General features: G+C 71.7%; 1 protein-coding gene across 5 annotated transcripts; it reads right to left on the bottom strand.

Annotated features, from left to right (window-relative positions):
* Positions 1 to 1,914: 1,914 nt before the first annotated feature.
* On the bottom strand, positions 1,915 to 21,981 carry CEP131 (centrosomal protein 131). 5 transcript variants are annotated; one of them, XM_070060167.1, is made up of 27 exons: positions 21,926 to 21,981; positions 21,159 to 21,234; positions 20,776 to 20,969; positions 18,342 to 18,436; positions 15,652 to 15,748; positions 15,406 to 15,533; positions 14,288 to 14,401; positions 13,513 to 13,668; positions 11,191 to 11,308; positions 10,773 to 10,889; positions 10,566 to 10,698; positions 10,074 to 10,168; positions 8,681 to 8,863; positions 8,238 to 8,396; positions 7,653 to 7,754; positions 7,441 to 7,566; positions 6,892 to 7,008; positions 6,296 to 6,398; positions 5,281 to 5,482; positions 4,813 to 4,920; positions 4,171 to 4,267; positions 3,992 to 4,066; positions 3,326 to 3,468; positions 3,056 to 3,233; positions 2,788 to 2,951; positions 2,338 to 2,398; positions 1,915 to 2,264 (listed from the first exon to the last, which is right to left on the bottom strand). In XM_070060167.1, exons 3-27 carry the CDS (start codon positions 20,950 to 20,952, stop codon positions 2,190 to 2,192), a joined length of 3,123 nt encoding a protein of 1,040 aa, XP_069916268.1. In that variant the 5' UTR covers positions 20,953 to 20,969; positions 21,159 to 21,234; positions 21,926 to 21,981; the 3' UTR covers positions 1,915 to 2,189. The 5 variants fall into 5 exon arrangements, with proteins under 5 accessions (XP_069916268.1, XP_069916267.1, XP_069916269.1 ...); XM_070060166.1 differs by having other exon boundaries at positions 21,868 to 21,946; XM_070060168.1 differs by lacking the exon at positions 7,653 to 7,754 and having other exon boundaries at positions 21,868 to 21,946.
* Positions 21,982 to 22,321: the final 340 nt, after the last annotated feature.

The raw sequence follows: 22,321 nt of genomic DNA, 5'->3' as shown, positions 1-22,321 counted from the left end.
CATGTGGCCTCCAGGTGGCCATGCCCTGGTGCTCACGGGGCCCACGTGGCCATGCACTGGTGCTCATGTGGCCTCCAGGTGGCCGTGCCCTGGTGCTCACGGGGCCCACGTGGCCATGCACTGGTGCTCACGGGGCCCACGTGGCCGTGCCCTGGTGCTCACGGGGCCCACGTGGCCATGCACTGGTGCTCATGGGGCCTCCAGGTGGCCATGCCCTGGTGCTCACGGGGCCCACGTGGCCATGCACTGGTGCTCATGTGGCCTCCAGGTGGCCATGCACTGGTGCTCACGGGGCCCACGTGGCCATGCACTGGTGCTCATGTGGCCTCCAGGTGGCCATGCCCTGGTGCTCACGGGGCCCACGTGGCCATGCACTGGTGCTCATGTGGCCTCCAGGTGGCCATGCCCTGGTGCTCATGTGGCCTCCAGGTGGCCATGCACTGGTGCTCATGTGGCCTCCAGGTGGCCATGCCCTGGTGCTCACGGGGCCCACGTGGCCATGCCCTGGTGCTCATGTGGCCTCCAGGTGGCCATGCCCTGGTGCTCACGGGGCCCACGTGGCCATGCCCTGGTGCTCATGTGGCCTCCAGGTGGCCATGCCCTGGTGCTCACGGGGCCCACGTGGCCATGCACTGGTGCTCATGTGGCCTCCAGGTGGCCGTGCCCTGGTGCTCACGGGGCCCACGTGGCCATGCCCTGGTGCTCATGTGGCCTCCAGGTGGCCATGCCCTGGTGCTCACGGGGCCCACGTGGCCATGCCCTGGTGCTCATGTGGCCTCCAGGTGGCCATGCCCTGGTGCTCATGTGGCCTCCAGGTGGCCGTGCCCCCGGCACTCACGTGGCCCCCACATGGCCGTGCCCTGGTGCTCACGGGGCCCCCATGTGGCCATGCCCTGCTGGAGCAGCACAGCCCATCCCCCAGCAAAGCTCACGGTAAAGTGCCCCTCCGTGGGGTGGCAGAGCCGGCCTGCTCCCCCATTTAGGCACTGCTGCTGGGAGTGGACAGGTGGAGCCAGGCCACGGCGCCCTGCAGGACTTGGCTGCCGGCCAGGGGCGGGGGCGGGGGCCACCAGGGAGCCCAGAACCCCGTGCAACTCCAGGCTGAGGCTCCCTGACCATCCACACCTCGGGCCCCGTCCTCACCCACAGCTGCCCTGAGCGGGGCCCTCCCAGCCTCACCCCAGCTCCTGGGCTATGTTGGGTCTGCACCCCTGAGCCTGATGGGCAGCGGGTGGGGGTGGGGGCCTGTACCCCGTCAGGGGGCACCATGCCGGGCGCGAGTTCTGAGGCCACCCGGGAGTGACCAGGGCTGGGCACAGGAGCCGTGATGCCGGTCGGCCCCCAGGGGACAAAACCCTCGGAGCAGCACCAGCAAGGGCAGTGTCAGGGCAGGCCCGGCCGGAGACCCTCCCCCACCAACACTGGGCGTGCCAGCCGGGCAGCTCCCTGCCCCCGGGCGGCCTGCAGCCTTTGCCTTGGCCAGTGCAGATGGCCTGCCGGGCCTTTCCCCCGCAGGGGCTTGGCTGGCACCGAGTGCAGGGGCTGAGGGCCCGGTGGGCTGGGCGGTGGGTACCCCAGGGCGGGGCAGCCAGAGGGAGGCAGGGGAGACCCTGAGGGGCGTGCATCCTCCTGCCCTCAGCCTCCCTGGCTGGGGACCCGCGGGATGGGCTGGTGCACCCCAGTCCTCTCCGGAGACCCCAGGCCATCACCCCTCTCTGGGGAGTGGGGGAGATGCCCGCACCCCGTGTCCAGCCATGGGGGCCCCTGCCAGGCCACGCCTGGGGGCTGAAGTCCGAGGGAACATGGGTGTGGGGTGGGGCCGTGCCTGGCCATTTCCTGGTGGGGCCTGAGAGAGCCAGGGCCTGGCCGCGCCTCCAGTGCTGCCCCCAGGCGGGACAGACAAGGACGCGGGCGCTGGAAGCAAGGGTCTTTACTGCGAGGCCCGGTGAGGAGAGGGGGCGCGGCCGGCGCAGGTGTCAGGAGCGGGGTGGGCGTGGCCGGCGCGGGTGCCAGGCGCAGTGGGGAGGGGGGGCGCGGGTGCCAGGCGCTGTCGGGGGGAGCATGGCCGGCGTGGGTGCCAGGCGCGGGGGGTGGCGCGCGGCTGGCGCAGGTGTCAGGTGCGGGGTGGGCGTGGCCGGCGCGGGTGCCAGGCGCGGGGGGGAGGGGGGGCGTGGGTGCCGGGCGCGGCGTCAGGAGCTGCTCGGGCGCGGCTGCCGGCGCTGCTCCAGCAGCTCCTCCAGGTGGTCCGCCCGCCTCAGGGCCGCCTGCAAGGTGTGCAGGGTCAGCCTGGGCCACGCCCCTCCCGCCAGCCCGGGACCCCCGCGGGCCTCGGCTCACCTCGTGCTGCCTGCGCAGGCTGCTCACCGCCTCCTCCTTCTTCGCCAGGGCCGTCTTCACCCTGAGGGCGACACAGGCGGGCAGCCCACCCTCAGCCCCAGGCCAGCCTGAGGCCCTCAGGGGACGCCAGGGGCAGCCATCCTGGGGTCCCGTGTGCAAGTGAGTCGGACCCAGGGACCCCGACACGCACTGGGGCTCAGGCTGAGGCGGGCTAGCCCCCCCACCCATCGCCACCCACACCTGCCTCTCAGAGCCCAGGGTGGTGACACAGGGACCATCCCCGGGGGACTCGCTGTGACCACTCAGCCTCTCAGCCCTCAGAGGCCCAGGCCCACTGGACGCCTGGTGGAAGCGGAACCAGCCAGGCGGCAGGTGGGAGGGCCTCCACCCACGCACCCTTGGCCACTGGGCCCTGGCTTGGAACGCGGGTCCTGCCGGGCCCCTGCCCACCTCCGGTGCACCTCGTCCAGCTCCAGCCGCTGCCGGGCCTGCAGTGCCGCCAGCTCGGCCTTGACCTGCCGGTTGTCCTCCTCGGAGGCCGCCAGCCGGTCCGCGAACTCTTGGTGGACCACCTGCGCCAAGCTGCCGCGCTCGGCCGTGAGCCGCTCGTTCACCTGGGGCGGGGGCGGGGCAGGTGAGCCGGGGCGGGGCACGTGGGGGGCTCTGGGGGCAGGGCCGGGGCAGAGCCGGCGTGGGGGCCCCAGGGGCCGGGCCTCACCGCGCGCTCCTGTTCCAGCTCCTTCTCCCGCTGCCGCACCAGGGCCTCCAGGCGCAGGCGCTCCCCCTCGGCCTCCCCCAGGCGCCCCTTCAGCTCCGAGCACCGCTCCTGCAGCTGCCGCTCCGACCGCTCCAGCTCCAGCAGCTCCGTCTCGTACTTGTCTCTGACGCGCTTGACGCTGGCGGGGGCAGGGAGCAGGGTCCCGAGGGGCCTGGACGCACCCCCTTCCCAGCCCGCCCCCACCCCGGGCCAGCGGGGGAGGGGCCGCACTGGCTCTCGGTGGCCCTCTCGGCCTCCTCCCTGGCCAGCGTCATGTCGGCCTCCAGCCGCCGGATCACCGCCTCGATCTCCTGGTCCCGGTGCTGCCGCATCTCCTCCTGCAGCTCCCGCTCCCGCGAGAGCAGCCAGGCCTCCTGCGTGGCGGGCAGCGCGGTCACGCCAGCGTGGGGGCGCCCAGGAGGGGGCCTGCCCTGCCCTGGGGAGAGCCAGCACAGCCCCGCGATCCCCCACTCACACGCGAGACCCACGCGAGACCCGGGTGAGCAGAACCCCGGCCGGGGCGCGGCATGAACGCAGCTGCTCCCGGAGGCGCCCTGGCCCGACGCCCACGGCCCCCGCCTGGGCACCTCGCACACGGGGGCCCCTCCTCGCCTGCAGGGCCACAGGACAGGAGGCCGCCTGGCCACTGCTGAGGGACGTCCGGGCCTGCCAGGCTGGGTTCCAGGCCCTGGCACAGCCCCGGGATTCTCCATGGGAGACTGGGGGCACGGCCCACCAAGGAAGGTGGCCCCTTCAGGCCCCGGTGCCATCAACCTGACGGGCACAGTGGGGTGGCTGCCGTCCTTGAATCGGGGGGGCCCTCGGAGGATGGCTCCGTCTGGGACAAAACCCCTGCGCCCAGAGCAAAGCCCCAGGCGGCCACCGATGGGAGCCCACCTGCTTCTTGGTGCAGCTGGCCGCCCAGGCCTGGCGCTCGGCCTCCAGCTGCTCCTTTAGGGCCGCCAGCTCCGCCTGGGTGGGACGAGGCTGTGAGCCAGGCTGCCGCCCCGCGCACCCTGGGCCCGGCCCGGCACAGCGCGGGCGAGGGGCGAGGGGCCAGGGCCGGCCGGGCAGACCTGGTGCCGCCGCTCCTGCTCCTCCCGGCCCTTCTCGAACTCGGCCCTCAGGGATCGGGTCAGCGCCGCACTGCTCTCCTCCAGCTCTGCCCGCTGCCTGCAGGCCCACACGGGTCAGTGGGGGGGGGGTGCAGGCAGGTGAGGGGTCCCTGCTGGGCTCAGTGGGTCCTGGGTGGTACCTGGCTGCCTGCAGGCCCTCAGGGGTCAGTGGGGGGGCGCGGGCGGGCGAGGGGTCCCTGCTGGGCGCAGTGGGTCCTGGGTGGTACCGGGCTGCCTGCTGGCCCTCAGGGGTCGGGGGCGGGCGCGGGGTCCCTGCTGGGCGCAGTGGGTCCTGGGTGGTACGGGGCTGCCTGCAGGCCCTCAGAGGTCAGTGGGGGGGCGCGGGGTCCCGCTGGGCGCAGTGGGTCCTGGGTGGTACGGGGCTGCCTGCAGGCCCTCAGAGGTCAGTGGGGGGGCGCGGGGTCCCGCTGGGCGCAGTGGGTCCTGGGTGGTACGGGGCTGCCTGCAGGCCCTCAGAGGTCAGTGGGGGGGCGCGGGGTCCCGCTGGGCGCAGTGGGTCCTGGGTGGTACGGGGCTGCCTGCAGGCCCTCAGGGGTCGGGGGCGGGCGCGGGGTCCCGCTGGGCGCAGTGCCCCGGCAGTACCTGGCTGCCTGCTGGCCCAGCCGCTCCTTCTCCTCGGCCACCTCGCTGTGCAGCCTCCGCCGCTGCTGCTCCAGGGCCAGCTGCTCCTGCTCCAGGTGCTGCTCGAAGCTGCGCACAGGTGCACGGGCTCGCAGGGCGGGCAGCCCCGACCCCTGCCCGGCAGCTCAGCCCCGCGCTCGCCCAGCTCAGCGTGGGGGCCAGGAAGGCTGCGTCCACCCCTGCGTCCCACTCCTCGGGGCTCGGCCCGGCCACTCGACGGGAGACCGCGGGACCGAGAGGAGGGGCCTGCCTGAAGGTGTAGCCCGCTCAGGCGAAGCCGCCCACTGCACACGGCTGCCCGGGAGTGACCATCAGCAGGCGCAGCCCCGGGGTCTGAGGGCGGCCTCGAAGCCGCCTGCCCGAGGGCCAGCTGCTTGGGCGCAGCCGTGAAGCCCAGCCCACGCGTCAGGACGCAGCCCCGGTGCCCACCGCTGCCGGGCGCGCTCGCGCTCCCGCTGGCCCAGCTCCGCCTTCTCCTGCTCCAGGCGCTCGCGCAGCTCCTCGGCCTGGCGCAGGCAGCGCTGGGCGGCCCGCTCCTCCGCCCGCTGCAGCTCCGCCTCGTGCAGGCTCCGGAGCCGCCGCAGCTCCTGCTTGTGCCTGGCGATCAGCTTCTGGACCTCGGGCTCCAGGCCTGCGGAGGGCAGCGCGTGCAGGGGACCCCGGCCCCACCGGGGGCTGGCCTGACACCAGGGGCCCGGCTCCTCCAGGCACCAGCACGCACCGCCCGCGAGCGTCGCGGGGAGCTCCCCGAGGGCTTGGAGGCAGCGTGCCTTTCAGCTCAGCCCGAGGTCTGGCAGCCCAGTGCCAGCCAGGCTGGGGGGGCTGCCCTCGCACCTGGGGCCGCTGCCTCCTCCCGGGCTATTCTTAACGGAGCCACAGGAGGCCATGACGGGCTGTGGCCTCGGCCTGGACAGGGCTCACCTTCCCAGGAAGGCCCTGCACTACTGCTATTACAGCCATGGCTCTCAGGAGTCCCACCTCTGACCATGACCTCCACCCCTGCCCTGACCTCTGACCTTGACCCCTACCTCTACTCTGACCTCTGTCCCCACTTCTGTGACCTCTACCTCTGACCATGACCTCCACCCCTGCTCTGACCTCTGACCTTGACCTCCATCTCTAACCATGACCTCCACCCCTGCTCTGACCTCTGACCTCCACCTCTGACCTCACCTGCCCTTGACCTTCACCTCTGCCCTGACCTCTGTTCCCACCTCCAACTGCCCCCACCCCTGACTGTGACCTCCATCTGCCCCCACCTGACAATAACCTCTACCTCTGCCCTGACCTCTGACCCTGCCCTTGACATCCACCTCTGACCTCATCTGCCCTTGACCTTCACCTCTGCCCTGACCTCTGCTCTCACCTCTGTCTGCCCCTAGGCCTGATAATAATGACCTCCGCCCCCACTGTGACCTCCGCCCCCACTGCGACCTCCGCCCACCTCTGACGGTGATCTCCTTGATCTTCTTGGTCTTCTCGCTGATCCACTTCTCCCTGCGCACCTTCTCAGTGGCGCTCATCAGTTCCTTGAGCTTCCTGATCTCCTGGGGGTGAGGCAGGAAGGCAGGAGCTCCCAGGGGTCTGCGATGGGCGGGCTCGAGGGCCCTGGCAGCCAGGGGTCTGCGATGGGCGGGCTCGAGGGCCCTGGCAGCCAGGGGTCTGCGATGGGCGGGCTCGAGGGCCCTGGCAGCCAGCGCAGGCAGGAGGGGCCCCGAGGGCTCCGGGCCCATGGCCGCCACAGGGCACCGTGCGTCCTCACTGTTCCCGGGAGGGGCTCACTGTTCCCGGGAGGGGCTCACTGTTCCCGGGAGGGGCTCCCACAAGTGCCACGGCCACTGTCCTGGGGTGGCCCCATGGGCACTTGAGAGTAGCCCAGGAGGAGGGAGGGACAGGGCCTGCCCTCCCCTGCCCCCCACAGTCCCAGCTGCAGGATCCCCGGCCCCGGTGCTCTGAGGTAGGACGGGGGTCCCTGCCCCACTCCAGGGTGTCCAGCTGGCGGGGACTGGACGCAGGGCGGGAGGGGCGGGCCGGGCTCACCAGGGTGTGCTGCTCCTGCATCTGGGCCACCTGCTCCCGGCTCCTCTGGTCCCCGAGCCTCAGTTCGGCCACCACCGCTGCGCACTTCTCGCTCAGGACTTTCTTGTCTTCAATCAGCTGCGGCCAGAGGAGCCGGGAGGTGAGGCCACCCCATCCTGGGTGTGTGGGGGCGCGGCCTTGAGGGCTCCAGGGATCAGGGCTGCTGGGTGGACCTTGGCACCCGGCTCAGGACGGGCCTGGGGACAGCCCCACCGGCTGCCAGACTGGACACGCTGAAGACAACCACCGAGCAGCAGCCACCGAGGCCGGCGCCACGCGGCGAGACCGGGCCTGGGGTTCAGGTTGCCTCAGCAGGAGCGGCCTCCCCAGGGCAGGGACGGCCTCGGACAACACAGGAGAGGTTCGCGGGTGCCCGCCAGGCCAGCCAGCTCCCGGAGCGCGTGGTCCCCACTCCTGCCCCGGGTGCCCCCACGACAGGATGCGCCTGAGCGGAGGCCGTGGTAGCCCTGGGGCCCGCCCCCCACCGCGTCGGCCACCCGGTGGGGTCACCTGGTCGATGAAGGACAGGTGGCGCCGCGCCGCGGCCTCGTAGTGCTCCTTCTGCTGCCGCAGCTGCCGGCCCAGCTCCTTCTCCGTCTCCCTGACCCTCCGGAGGGTGAGGTCGCGCTGCTGCGCCTGCGGGGGCCGAGAGGAGAGAGGCGCTGGTGCCGGGCCCTGGGACACCGGGACACCGGGCCGGCGCAGAGGTGGGTGGGCGTTACCAGCGCTCTCCGCAGCAGTCCCATCGCCTGCTTCTTCTCCTCCACCTCCAGCCTCAGCCGCAGCAGGGACGCGCTCGCCTCTGGCGACAGCTCCGGCTGCCCCTGCGGACACGGCCGGGCCTCAGGCGGGCAGCCCACTGCTCGCTGGTGAGGCAGGACTTGGCCAGGACCAGCTGCGGGAGCCCCCGCGTCCCCTGCCTGCCCTGGCGGGGGGGGAGCAGCTCGCACAGGAATCTGGGCGCTGTGGCGCTGACGGGCCTCGGTCACAGACCACCGAGAAGCCACGGTCGCCGGGAGGGCCAGTCCACGTTACCCCCAGCGGCCTGGCACCGAGGCCCGCCCAGGGAGCTCCCAGAGCAGCAGGGACCCAGGGGGACAGCTGGCCCTGCAGCCTCCACCCCCTGGGGCGCGGGGGGGGGCCCTGTGGGCACGCACCTCCCCCTGGGGCATGGAGGGGGCCCGATGGGCGCACACACCCCCTGGGGCATGGGGGGCCCGGTGGGCGCACCTCCCCCTGGGGCATGGGGGGCCCGGTGGGCGCACCTCCCCCTGGGGCGGTAGGAGGGGGGGACAGTGGGCGCGCACCTCCCCCTGGGGCGCCGGCCGCTCCCGCTCCATCTCGTCCAGGAAGTTCACGATGCCCTGCAGCTTGGCCTCCGAGAGCAGCGCCCCATCCATGGGGGGCTCGCCGAGCCGCCCGAACTTCTCCAGGTTGTCGGCTGTCAGAGAGCTGGCGCTGTCCTCCTGTAGGGGCGGCACAGGGGCTGCTGGGGCAGCGGCGGGGGGGCCTGTCGGGTGCCCCCGCCCCTCAGGGCCGTTGCTCAAGGCACACCCCTCCACGGGGCCCCCCACCCTGGGTGCCTCTGGGTGTCCTTTCCCGCGGGAGGCCTCCGACAGGCGGGAAAGTAAAACAAGGACCCCGTGGCCGTGCCTGAGCAGTGGGGCTCCTGGGATCAAGCCCCAACCCCCGCCATCCGCACAGAGGCCCCGAGCCTGGCAGGGGCCCGGGAGGCACGCGGCCCGCTCACCTCGTCGGCCCACGCGTATCTGTCCTTGCGGTGGGCCCCGGGGCGGGGCAGCGGCTCGGGCTCCTCCTCCAGCAGCCTCAGTGTGTCCAGCAGCTCTGCCAGGGTCGCCCTGGGCTGGGCCTCGGCCCCGGTCAGGCCCAGCACCCCCAGGGCCTCACTGGCTACGCCGCGGCCACAGCCGTCCTGCAGGGGACGTGGGCACAGAGGGCGTGGGCAGGGCTGTCGGTGGCCAGCGGCAGCCCCAGGAACAAGCCGGAGCCTGGGCCAGGGCCTGCCCTGCCCACGCCCTCCATGCCCACTGTCACCCAGCCTCACTGAGCTGCTGTGGCCAGAGCACAGCCCCCAACACAGGGCATCCGTGGAACCAAGTGGCATACAGAATCGTCTGTGAGACCCCGCCCCAGGGAGGGCTCCCCGTGGCCCGCCTCACCCCTGTGAAACCCTGCCCCAGGGAGGGCTCCCCGTGGCCACCACCTCACCCCTGTATGACCCCGTCCCAGGGAGGGCTCCCCGTGGCCACCACCTCACCCCTGTGAGACCCCACCCCAGGGAGGGCTCCCCATGGCCCACCTCACCCCGTGAGACCCCAGGGAGGGCTCCCCATGGCTACCACCTCACCCCTGTGAGAGCCCGCCCCAGGGAGGGCTCCCCATGGCCCGCCTCACCCCTGTGAGACCCTGCCCCAGGGAGGCCTCCCCGTGGCCACCTCACCCCTGTGAGACCCCACCCCAGGGAGGCCTCCCCGTGGCCACCTCACCCCTGTGAGACCCCGCCCCAAGGAGGGCTCCCCGTGGTCACCTCACCCCTGTGAGACCCCGCCCCAGGGAGGGCTCCCCGTGGCCACCTCACCCCTGTGAGACCCCACCCCAGGGAGGGCTCCCCATGGCCCACCTCACCCCTGTGAGACCCTGCCCCAGGAAGGCCTCCCCGTGGCCACCTCACCCCTGTGAGACCCCGCCCCAAGGAGGGCTCCCCGTGGTCACCTCACCCCTGTGAGACCCCGCCCCAGGGAGGGCTCCCCGTGGCCACCTCACCCCTGTGAGACCCCACCCCAGGGAGGGCTCCCCATGGCCCACCTCACCCCTGTGAGACCCCACCCCAGGGAGGGCTCCCCATGGCCCGCCTCACCCCTGTGAGACCCCACCCCAGGGAGGGCTCCCCGTGGCCCGCCTCACCCCTGTGAGACCCCGCCCCAGGGAGGGCTCCCCATGGCCCGCCTCACCCCTGTGAGACCCCGCCCCAGGGAGGGCTCCCCGTGGCCCGCCTCACCCCTGTGAGACCCCACCCCAGGGAAGGCTCCCCGTGGCCACCGCCTCACCCGGACACCTTTCCAGGCAGGAGAGGCCCCAGGGGGCAGGGGCCAGCCTGGCATGGGGGGAGGGCTGTGCCAGACCTGCGGCTGGTCCTCTGGGGACCGCGGGGGCTCTGAGGACCGGCTGGAGGCGGGCGGGCAGGGAGCCTCGGGGGCTGCAGAGCGGATGCTGGCACCTGTGTGACCGGACAAAGGCCCGTCTCAGGGGTCGCACCACTGCACGGCTTGGGAGGAGGCCGGCGTGGGGGAGGGGCGGGGGAGCAGACACTTTGAGGAGCCCTGGACTTTGGGGTGTGAGGCCACGGGAGCTGCTGCAGCCCCAGGACCCCAGGCCTCTGCTCCACAGGGTCTCCTGTGTCTGGGACCACCTGACCAGGTCCCAGCCCCTCACCCAGTTCAGCCCGAGAAAGTCAGGCAGGGCGTGGCCCAGGGACCAGGCGTGGGCGCTGCACCTCCTCCCTGAGGACGGGGGGGGGGGGGGGGAGACAAGGGGGAGGCAGCCAGCCTGTGCGGAGCTGGAGAGGTGCAGGTGGGAGGGGCGCGGGGGTGGGACAGGCCCAGAGCGGTGCTCACCAGCGTTGTTGGCCTTGAGGGCCTGGGGGGCAGCGTCTCCCGGCGTGGGGGGCGCCTCCCGGGCAGGCTGGGCCTCCCCCGGCGCTCCAACCTTCCGGGCCTCCGACTTCTGGGCTCGCTTCTGCTGCAGCTCCTGGGGGCAGTGCGTCTGAGAGGGCAGCCCCCGCCCCACCCCCCACCCCCACCCCCCGCCCTGAGCTTCCGCACCTGAATGGCCGCCCGCCTGGCTTGGCGCGCCTTCTCCTCACGGGCCTTCCTCCGTGCCGCCTCCTCCCGCCGGTGCAGGTCCAGGAGGCTCCCGTGGCCAGGCCGCTGCCGCTGTGCCTGCCAGAGACCAGGGGCCACACTGTCGGCACGGCCAGAGCTCAGAGCCCCTGGCCCGAGTCCTTCCCATGATGCCTGGGGCCCTGGAGTCTGAGGAGCCACTGGGGGGGGGGGGCAGGTAAGACCCCGCCCGGTCCTCCTGTGACCCTGCATCGGGGCCGGCAGTGTCTCCTGACACCCAGACACCCAGACCCTAACAGCAGGCGCCGTGAGCACCAGGCCCAGGCCACCCATCTCAGCACCTGCTGTGCACACTGGGGCCCAGGGAGGAGCCTGGCGTGACCCCGGCACCCACACTGACCTCTCGCTTGGATGCCAACAGGTGCTCCAGGCTTGCAGCTCCCGCTCGGCGCCGCTGCACCTGACGACGGTACCAGCGCTGGATGGTGACGGCGGCCTGGTTCACCTGGTGGATAAACCTGCCCACGGAGCAGGGCTCAGGACGGCGACGCCAGCACCCAGTGCCCCTGCTTTGGGGGAGGCTGGCGGCTGCACCGTCACCCCGTTGCACACTGGGATGCAGCAGGATGGCCTGGCCCCATTAAAGCCCAAACCTGGGGCGGGCGCTGTGGCGGGGCAGGCAACGCCGCAGCCAGCAGCGCCGGCAGCCCACGTGGGCACTGGTTCAAGTCCCAGCTGCTCCACTTCCAATCCAGCTCCCTGCTGTGGCCTGGGAAAGCAGCAGAAGATGGCCCAAGTGCTCCGGCCCCTGCACCTGCTTGGGAGACCTGGAGGAAGCTCCTGGCTTTGGCCTGGCTCAGCCCTGGCTGTTGTGGCCAACTAGGGAGTGAACCAGCGAACAGGTCTCTCTCTCTCTCACTGATTTTAAATAAATAAATCTTAAAAAAAAAACAAAAAACACTTTTGTCTCTCCCTCTCTGACTCTACCTCTCAAATACCCAAACCCCACCTCCTGGACACCCCCAGGGAAGAAGTGTCCTCGCCTCCACTCGGAGGCTGTGAGGGTGACCAGAGGACCTGGAGAGAGCCGATGGCCACCAGCCGGCCACGGAGTGGACACGGTGCCCCCGGCAACACGTGCTGGGCCAAAGGCCGCAGAGTGAGGCCGCATTCGGAGAGCGTCCCAGAGACCAGGGAAGCACGCCAGTGTTGCTGGGGGGGGGGTGGTCGGGGAATCCCGGGGCTGCTGGGGCCTCCTACACCGTGCTCCCTGACAGCGCCGTGTTCGCTGGTCAGGACACGGAGCCCGTGGGACGCGGCCGTGGCACAGGGTGGGTGGGTGGGCGGCCACTGGTGCTGCTGGCCCCTCCCGGCCCGGCTGCTCCACTCTGACCCCTCCCTGGTAAGCTGGAGAGCAGCGACGGCGGCCCCGGGTGGGGCCCCCGCCACCCTCGTGGAGCCGTCGCTTGCACCGGTGGACGGAGACCTGTCTCTCCCTCTCCTCTATCTTCTTCCTTCAAATAAACGAATAAACCCGCCTTCAAGGGACAAGCTCGCACCGCTCCGTCAGGCACGATGGCACATCCGGCCGCCTGGACGTCACTCTCGGAGCCCCTCAGGGCCAGCTCCGGGCAGCAGGCGGGGTTCACGCCCGGCCTAACGGGACAGCAGGGCGTGGGGCAGCAGAGCCGGGAGGCCGTGCAGTGACGGAGACGGCGCAGTGGCTGCAGGAGGCCCCCTGAGCCCACCCCCGCCCCAGCGGGTTCCAGTTTGGGTTTTCGGGAGCTGCAGCCTGCACGGCTTGGCCCACCCTGCTCAGCGCCTGGTCTACGGCCTGGGGCAAGTGCACCGGGCCAGGTCTGTCACCGGGGCCGCCCTCTCTGGCCAGCTCCCCGCCCCCCCCCCCCCCAGCGACTTGCCCTTCCTATATGTTTTCTTCTTCTTCTTCTTTTTTTTTTTTTTTTTGACAGGCAGAGTGGACAGTGAGAGAGACAGAGAGAAAGGTCTTCCTTTGCCATTGGTTCACCCTCCAATGCCCGCCCCGGCCAGCGCACTGCGCTGATCCGATGGCAGGAGCCAGGAGCCAGGTGCTTCTCCTGGTCTCCCATGGGGTGCAGGGCCCAAGCACTTGGGCCATCCTCCACTGCACTCCCGGGCCACAGCAGAGAGCTGGCCTGGAAGAGGGGCAACCGGGACAGAATCCGGCACCCCGACCGGGACTAGAACCCGGTGTGCCGGCGCCGCTAGGCGGAGGATCAGCCTAGTGAGCCACGGCGCCGGCCTCGTACATTTTCTTTAAGGGTACCACAGGGCCACGGCCTTTCAGCCCAGTATTCAACACAACCAGGAGGGGCCGGCACCGTGGCGCAGTGGGTTAATCCTCTGCCTGCAGTGCCGGCAGCCCATATGTACACGGGTTCTAGTCCCGGCTGCTCCACTTCCGATCCAGCTCTCTGCTGTGGCCTGGGAAAGCAGTGGAAGATGACAAGTCCTTGGGTCCCTGCATCCACGTGGGAGACCTAGAAGAAGCTCCTGGCTCCTGCCTTAGGATCGGCACAGCTCCGGCCGTTGCAACCACTTGGGGAGTGAACCAACAGTCTCTCCCTCTCACTGTCTGTAACTCTACCTCTCAAATAAATAAATAAAATCTTTAAAAAAAAAAAAAAAAACCACCAGGACACAGAAAGCCCCCACCTCGGGGGCCCCTCCCCAGGGCGCTCACCTCTCGGCCTCCTCCTCGGTCACCTCCACCCTCCGCAGGCCCCCGGCCACCCCAGCCGTGTCCCCAGCCACGTGGCTGCCGCTGGAGAGATTCTTCGGAAGCTTCCGGAAGCTGCTGCCCGCGCTGCCCTCTCTGGTGGCCGCCTTGATGACGTTGCTAACAGCAAGGGAGAGGGAGGAGCCCCGGCTCACTGCCCCGGCGGCAGCTCCGCCCGGCACCACCGGCTCGGTCTGGGCTGTGGTGTCCACGTCCCTGCCCCACGTCACAGGAGCCCGGAGCCGGACAGAAACCCCGAGGCCACCCTCCCACTGAGTGCCATGTGCAGGGCAGGGGTGGGGCCTGACAAAGGCAGCGGCTTCCTGGGGAGACCCCCCAACTCTCCCGGGGCCTGGCCCAGGCTCTGCCTCTCTCTCCCAGCACAAAGGCCTTGAAAGGCAGGGTGACAGAGAGAGAGAGACATAGTCCACCCGCGCTGGTTCACTCCCCAAATGCCCACAAACGGCCGGGGCCGGGCCAGGCCACAGCCAAGAGACAGGGACTCCATCCAGGTGCCCCCGTGGGCGCGGGGGGCCCAAGCCCCGCCTGCCAGGGCCTGCGTCAGCGGGGGGGCTGGATCAGAAGCGGGCGGGGCGGGGCACTTGGGCCGGCCTCCAGTATGGGGCGCGGGCACCCCAAACGGCAGCTTCACTCACTGCACCACGAGGTCTGTCTCCCCCGGGCCGCGGGCTCGGACCCCGGTCACAAGGCCCCCGCCCGCGCCTCCCCTGCGCCTTACTTGAGGGAGGGAGCCGTGTGGTTGGAGCTCTTGGGGGGAGGCGCCCTCCCCGCGGGCGTGTGCTGGTTGTGCACCATGGCGGTGACACAGTTGCCCACGGCTGCCTTGCTGCTCCTGCGGAGACGAGAAGTCGGCCAGGCTGCGCCGGACGGCGGCTCCCGAGCCACGCTCCCGGCCACCTGGGCACGGGAGGGGCCGCCAGCGGCCTCACGGGCCCTCCCAACGGCAGGACCCTTCCTGGGTGGGAGCAGACGGCAGGCCCACAGCCCCATCAGGCTGTGCCGGAGGCCGAGTGGAGCAGGACACCGGGGGCAGCGCCGGCCCTGTGGTGCTGCGAACACCCACGCCGAGAGCAACGCCGCCTGGGCAGCAGTGCTGGGGGAGGGGCGGTGGGCGGCGGGCCTGCGCCAAGCTGCCTCCCGGACACTAAGGCTGATCTCGGCCTTCGGTTCTCGTGCTTGGAGCAAGAACCCCTCCTGCGCTGGGCCTGGCGAACGCCCACAGCTCAGCCACGGCTCTAAGGGAACGGCAGGGCCTCCCGCGGCTGAGGGGGCAAAACACGGCCCCGGCCACGCCTTGCCGGGATAGCCACCTCCAGCCCCCCCGGCCACCTCCCCTGACCGCCCCCAGCCCCCCCGGCCACCTCCCCTGACCGCCCCCAGCCCCCCCGGCCACCTCCCCTGACCGCCCCCAGCCCCCCGGTCACCTCCCCTGACCGCCCCCAGCCCCCCCGGCCACCTCCCCTGACCGCCCCCAGCCCCCCCGGCCACCTCCCCTGACCGCCCCCAGCCCCCCTGGCCACCTCCCCTGACCGTATCCTCTGACCACCAGTCCATGGGTCAAGGCCACCTCAGCGTCACCGTGGTGAGGGGTCTCATACAGGTCCCCCCAGGGAGGAGAGGGTGGGAGGTGCCTCCTCGCCCCAGGTCTGCAGACCCCTGCCGGCCCCTCCCTCACAGAGGCCGCACCTCCAGTGCCCGGCTGTAAACGAGCGCTGCTCCCCCCGGCCCACACCGCCACCCCCCACTCGCCCCGCAGCGCCTGCCGGTCACTCTCGTGTCGCCAGACCCCACAGCCCCCTGGCTGCAGCCCTGGCCCGGACCCCGCAGCCTCCACACCTGTTGTTGGCGGTGAAGCTGGACGCCAGGGCCCCGGCACACTCCCTGCTCCGCAGGTCCAGCGGCGAGTCGCGGGTGCTGGCGCCCTGGGCACCGGGCGGCAAGCTGAGGCCCCGGGGCTGGTCATCCTGCGGGTCAGAGACTGCCTCCACCTGGGCCCTAGCACACACCAGGACGCCGCCCTTCCCGGCCGCGCGCGTCCGACCCCCCTCCCTGCACGTGCACCGGGCCGCGGTCCACCCTCACCAGGACGTTCCACGTGGCTCCCTTCTCCACACTTGGTCTACTTTCCCCACCAGGGCCGGCCTCAAGGAGTGTCAGGAAGTCGGCGGGCGCCACCAGCCTGTGTCCCGGGGCAGGGGGTGCACGGGGAGACCCCCGGTCAGGGCACCGCACCAGGTCTCACAGCGTAACCCGCAGGCAGGGCCCCGCCAGGGACCGCGTCCCCCACAATGCCACCAACACGGCGGACCCGGCGCTCTGCAGCCAGGCCTGGGGTGGGTGGGCTTCATTTGCCCGGACCCCGGAATCCTGGGGCCGCGGGCCTCCCACGGCTGGCTGCTGCCGCTACCGGCTGCCAGTGACCAGAGCCGCAGGGCTGGCGACCCAGGACACGTGCTCCCATCTCTGAACTCATCGGGGCGACGGCCCCGGCTGCCCTGCCCCGTGGGAGGCACAGCTGTGAGGAACGGCGCCCTGGCGCACCAACACCACGGACAGAGACACCAAGGCCCCGGGCCGTGCGACCCAGCTCGGCCAAACCCACGGGGCCTGAGGGGCCGGGAGGGGCGGGAGGGACCGCGCACGCATGGGCTGGGGGTGTGTTCTCGGGCTGTGGCCAACTGCCTGGCAGGTAAAGCTGTGAGAGGGACAGCAGCTGAGCCGGGCGCACACGAGGCTGGTGGGCGACAGCCAGACAACTCCCGGGGCTCCCGCACCTGACCCCCGTCCCCCAGCCCAGCACGCCACCGCCGAGACCACACGGACATGTCCACACCACTGCCGAGACCACACAGACATGTCCACACCACCGCCGAGACCACACGGACACGTCCACACCACCGCCGAGACCACATGGACACGTCCACCCCAGCCCAGCACACCACCGCCGAGACCACACGCGGGCAGCTCACAGACCGGGGACCTGCAGGACAGCAGGCCGAGGGAGGAGCTGCTGGAGGAAGTGGGTCCAGCACAGACACAGCCCCCAGCCCCCTCCAGGGGGTCGCCTCCTGGTCAGCGGGAGATGAACAAAGCCAAGAAGCGTGGCCACACCCACACCACCAAGAAAGCCAGAGGCTGGCCCGCCACGCCCACAGACAGCCCGAGCATCAGGGAAGAGTTCCGTCACCAGCACATGCCACACGCGTGACACACGTGTGCAGCAGTGACACCTGGGTGCCCCTGTGTGCTCCCAGCCAGGACCCCGGGCCCCTCCCTGCACCCTCTCTGCGCCCTGGCTCTCACGACCCCGTCTGCTCCTGGCGCAGTGCAACCCCAGGTGCAGGCAGCAGCCCCACTCCTGCTCCAGCTCTGCGGCCCCCACAGGAGCTGCCCCGGCTCCCCCGCCCCCTGCAGGAGGTGGAGCTCGGACGGGGAGGGCAGCCCAGGGCCTGGGGGCAGACCCAGCGCTGCCACAGGCTGCAGTAGGGACCTGAGCGCGCCCCCCGGCTCCACCCCCAGCTCTGCCCCCCACAGGGACATCAGGGACGCTGGGGTCACAGCCCTGAGCGCGTCCTCAGCTCCGCCCCCACCTGCACCCCCCAGGGACATCAGGGACCCTGGGGTCACAGCCCTGAGCGCGCCCCCACCTGCACCCCCCAGGGACATCAGGGACCCTGGGGTCACAGCCCTGAGTGTGCCCCCCAGCTCCACTCCCAGCTCTGTCCCCCAGGGACATCAGGGACGCTGGGGTCACAGCCCTGAGTGCCCCCCCAGCTCCGCCCCCACCTGCACCCCCCAGGGACATCAGGGACGCTGGGGTCACAGCCCTGAGCGTGCCCCCGGCTCCGCCCCCACCTGCACCCCCCAGGGACATCAGGGACGCTGGGGTCACAGCCCTGAGCGCGCCCCCACCTGCACCCCCCAGGGACATCAGGGACCCTGGGGTCACAGCCCTGAGCGTGCCCCCCGGCTCCACTCCCAGCTCTGTCCCCCAGGGACATCAGGGACGCTGGGGTCACAGCCCTGAGTGCGCCCCCGGCTCCGCCCCCACCTGCACCCCCCAGGGACATCAGGGACCCTGGGGTCACAGCCCTGAGTGCGCCCCCGGCTCCGCCCCCACCTGCACCCCCCAGGGACATCAGGGACGCTGGGGTCACAGCCCTGAGCGTGCCCCCGGCTCCGCCCCCACCTGCACCCCCCAGGGACATCAGGGACGCTGGGGTCACAGCCCTGAGCGCGCCCCCACCTGCACCCCCCAGGGACATCAGGGACCCTGGGGTCACAGCCCTGAGCGTGCCCCCCGGCTCCACTCCCAGCTCTGTCCCCCAGGGACATCAGGGACGCTGGGGTCACAGCCCTGAGCGCGCCCCCGGCTCCGCCCCCACCTGCACCCCCCAGGGACATCAGGGACCCTGGGGTCACAGCCCTGAGTGCGCCCCCGGCTCCGCCCCCACCTGCACCCCCCAGGGACATCAGGGACCCTGGGGTCACAGCCCTGAGTGCGCCCCCGACTCCGCCCCCACCTGCACCCCCCAGGGACATCAGGGACGCTGGGGTCACAGCCCTGAGTGCGCCCCCGGCTCTGCCCCCACCTTCTCCCAGGGACATCTGCAGTGCCCCACGACAGTGGGGACCCCCTTGGCCAGGCCCCTGCGGCTCAAGAAGAGGAGGGGCCCAGGGGCCCGGCAAGCAGCTGGCTCACTCCAAGCCCCGAGCCCAGCAACTGCCCCCACAGACGCAGCCGGGAGAGGGGCGCGAGGGCACTGGGTTACCTGGGGGAGCCGGGCCGTGCCGGGCCGACCTGCGTGGCGCTGTTGGACCTCCGCAGGTTGTTGATGGCTCGGGAGCCCCCGGGGCCTGCCGCCTCCTGCAGAGAGGGAGGGGACGGCAGTTAGGGGCCGGGGACAGAGGACCAGGGGCCACGGGGGCTCAGGAGGACCAGGTGGCCTCAAAGGCATCACCTGGACAGGAGAGCAGGGGCTCAGGACGGGAGGGGCGGCACAGCGCTGCTGGCCTTGGAGACCGGTGCCTTCCGGCCGAGTGTGTGGGCGGGTGGGGGTCCCCAGCAAGAGGAGGCCTGGTCAGGGCTGCCACCATTGTCACCAGTCACTGCCAGCAAGCGCCGGGCGGCCCAGGGCTGAACCTGCCTTCTGGGGAAAGACCAGGGCGCCCGGGCCCCTCGGCCCCCCTCGCTTCTGCCGGGTGAACGCACGCAGAGGGGTGAACGCTCTGTGGGGTCTCTCGAGGACGCCCGAGGTGTGCACAGAGGGGCCTGGACCCCGGCCGAGGGCTCCCAGGCAGGCCGACGAGCTGTCACCTGACCGAGCACCTGCACAGGTGAGGTGGGAGGAGCCAGGGCCGAAGGCCAAGCTGAGGAAGCAGGCGCAGAGCCCTGCTCAGGGGCCGGCCTTGGGGCAGGTTAAGCTGGGACGCCTGCACCCGTGTGGGAGCCCCGGTTCCAGTCTCGGTTATGGGGCCGGCGCTGTGGCGTGGCGGGTCAAGCCTCCACCTGCCACGTTGGCAGCCCACGTGGGCGCCGGTTCAAGTCCCAGCTGCTCCACTTCCGATCCAGCTCCCTGTTAACGACCTGGGGAAGCAGCGGGAGAGGCCCAGAAGCTCCTGGCTCCTGGCCGGTCCAGCTCCGGCCTCTGCGACCATTTGGGGGGTGAACCAGTGGGTGGAAGATCGATCTCGCTCTCCCTCCCTCTCCCTCCCTCTCCCTCCCCCCCACCCTCTCCCTCCCCCTCCCCCCTCTGTAACTCTGCCTTCCAAATGAATAAAATAATCTTTCCAAATATACATGCAACATTTTCAAACTACCCAGACAAAATGGCATAGTCTTCCAATCCGGGTGACGGGACCACAGCGACCGGTCGGTCACCACGCTGAGGGCACACGACGTCGCCGAGGGACGTTCCCCCCACCCCCTGGCAGGTACAGAGGTGGAGAGGGAGGGCTCGGGAGTGAGGTCACAGCTCAGACCCCAAATGCCACTGTGGGAGGGGCGGGGCAGAGCTGGCCAGCACCACCATGGCACACACGTGTGACACACGTGGTAACACGCGTGGCCACGGTGCCCTGAGGACCTAAGACCTTCCGTGTGGGGAGCAGAAGTGGAGGGAATGACTCAGAGGGACCCCGCTCGACTGGCACCCACGTCCCCGCAGCTGGAAAACCGGCGGTGACCGCAGCCCGCGTTCGGGGGTACCACCAGGGCGGGAGGCTCTGGATGAAGCGGTCTCAGGGGGCAACACCGGGCCAACCGGGACTGAGGAGCCCCCAGCAGGGGCCTGCACCCCACCCGGACCCAGAGAGACAGAGAAACAGGCCCCCACCCCGAGTCAGGTGGGAGCCAGGCCACGTTGGAACGTGAGCTCCGAGCCCCCCAGGGTGAGCGTGGGGAGGGCTGGCGGCCGGGCCGGGGGCCGCTCCTTCCCCCTCTCCCCAAGTGCCGGCCAAGAGCCTGGGGAGCCGGGGAGGGGGGCTGTCTTAGGCTCAGCAGGGCCTCACGGATCCGCAGGGAGCAGCTGGGGCCGCAGCCCACGGGGTGCCTTGTGAGCGACCCAGCACTGGAGGGCGGTGACCGGCGCTCCCTGGCTCTGAGCCTGGCCTGGGCCCCAGTCCCTGCCCGCCCTCCAGAGATCCGCCCCCTGCAGCCACGCACCTGCCCGGAGCGGGAGTGAGGGCCCCACCCCTGCCAGCCCGGGCCTGCGCTTCAGGAACTTGTTTGGACTAAAGGACCTCGGATGGGGAGACTGCCCGCCTCGGAACACCGGGAACACCGGGCGGGCGCACCTCCACCAGCCCCACGGCCCCCTCCAGCCTCTGTGGCAGACGCGGGAATGACTGGCAGGGGGAGCCGGCTCTGAGCCTCTGTCACACTGCGTCCTCTCTGGACCACGCAGGAGCCCCCAACCCAAGCCAAGGTCCCCAGACCCCTCAGGCCGACCCCCACAGAGCAGATTCCCGCCCCCCACCCGACAGGATCCAGGGCCCCCAACCTCTCACAGAGCAAGCAGGAGGTGCTCTCGCCCCAGCCCCCCGCCCGCCGGTCTCCCCAGGCGCTCACCACCCTCCCCACAGGTCCGCCCATCTCAGAGCTCATCCCAGGGGCTGGGCACGGGGGAGCAGGGGCCGGTGCTGGACGGGTCCAGGCTGGGCCTGGGCCGAGCCACCTGGCCTTCGCCTCCCCGGGGCCGCACTCACCAGCGCTCTGCCCCTTGGCCCGGCGCCCGGGGCCACAGACACGGAGCGCACGAGCGGCCTGCAGGCGCTGGCACTGCCGGGGCGCCGGGACACGGGTGGCGGCAGGCCTGTCAGACACAGGTCCACGCCGTCCGGGCTGCCCTCGGGGGTGCTGGGCACGGCCCGGGAGCCTCTCATGGCGGACGAGGTAGATCCTGGGAGAGAAGCGAGAGGCAAGCAGGAGCCTTAGTCTCAGGACCGCGGCCCTGAGGCGCGCAGGACACCGATGCCCCGCCCCCAGCTCCCAGAGGCCCGGCCTCGCCCACGGGGACACCAGGGGGCAGGAGGGGTGGGCGGTGGGGGCTGGAGGCGGCCCCCAGCCCCTGGAACCTGAGGCCCCTCACCTGTCAGAGCCGGCGCAGCCTGACGGGGCCGTGGCGCGAGCCGGGCGCCAGCACCCACGGGGCGTCCCTGCGGGATCTGGAATGAGACGTTCCGTGCTGGAGAGACCTGCCACGGACCCCTCCGCGCCTCAGAACCCTGGACGCCCCGGCTCCCGCCGCCCCTTGCCAGGGGGACGTGGCACCCGTGGCCTCCTGGCTCCTGCACACCCCGGTCCCAGCCGCGGCGCCCACCTGGGGCTCAGCTAAGGCTCCTGCTGAAAACCTAGACAGCCGCAGACACGGAGCACTGACCCTGCAGCCCCGCTGCCGGCCCCCGGGGCCCCTGCCCCCGGCGCTCCAAGAGTGACCACTGCCACGCTGAGCCCACGCACGGGCTGAGGCTGCCACCAACAGGGCAGGGTCTCGGCGAGGCCACCAGGCAGCTCCGGGGCAAACGCGACTCTCCATGGAGACTCCCCGGCCAGCCCAGGGCAGGCCCGACACCTTGGAGAGAAAGGTGCCCCTGCCAGGAGCGGAGAGGGTGCCTGTCCCGACTCCCCGGCGGGACCGACCCCTGGACGGCAGAGCAGAGGCCGGCCGCAAGCACCCGGCTCGGCCTCCCCACCCACAGCTCCCCGGAAACCGGACCGCAGATGCTTGCGCGGGGCTCCAGGTCACCCTCTGGGCCGTGCGGGGCCCACCCGACCCCTGCCTGCGCGCAGCCCCGCACCTGTGTGAGGGCCCTCGCCTGCGCGGGCCGCAGACCCTCTCCTCCGCCCAGGCCTCACCTCCGCGGCCCCCTCCCGCCCGCGCGGGCCAGGGGCGCAGCCGCGAGCCGGGCCTGGGGCGTGAGGCCCGCGGGCCCGATCGGCGGGGCGGAGTGCGGTGTCCGCCGAGCTGGACGCGCCGGCCACAAGCCTCGGGCCAGCGGCCTGGCGCCCCGCAGCCTCGGGGCCGCCTCCGAGGCCTGGGCGACAATGAAGCCGCGGATGCTCGGCGAGCGGCGGCCGCGGCTAGCAACCAGCCTGGCTCCGCCTCCGCTGTCCGTCACGCCCGCCCGCCTCTCCCGCGCGCGCCTCGTCGGGATTGGACGCGGAGCCGCCAGTCCTGGCTGTCCCGGGAGCTCTTTGGGCCGCTCGGCCGTCCTTCGGCAAGTTCAAGCGGGGGCGGAGCGGCGGGGAGCG

The sequence above is a fragment of the Oryctolagus cuniculus genome, chromosome 17 (assembly GCF_964237555.1).
Source record: "Oryctolagus cuniculus chromosome 17, mOryCun1.1, whole genome shotgun sequence".
NCBI classification, from domain to species: Eukaryota; Metazoa; Chordata; class Mammalia; order Lagomorpha; family Leporidae; genus Oryctolagus; species Oryctolagus cuniculus.
This window is presented reverse-complemented; position numbering and strand designations above follow the sequence as displayed.

Excerpts from the sequence above, each read along its gene's own strand:
- CEP131 (XM_070060167.1), bottom strand. The coding sequence starts at position 20,952 with ATGAGAGGCTCCCGGGCCGTGCCCAGCACCCCCGAGGGCAGCCCGGAC. Across the intron at positions 4,067-4,170 it reads AGCAGGAGCGGCGGCACCAG|GCGGAGCTGGCGGCCCTAAA; the intron begins GTCTGCCCGGCC and ends CGTCCCACCCAG. Across the intron at positions 2,399-2,787 it reads CTGGACGAGGTGCACCGGAG|GGTGAAGACGGCCCTGGCGA; the intron begins GTGGGCAGGGGC and ends TGTCGCCCTCAG.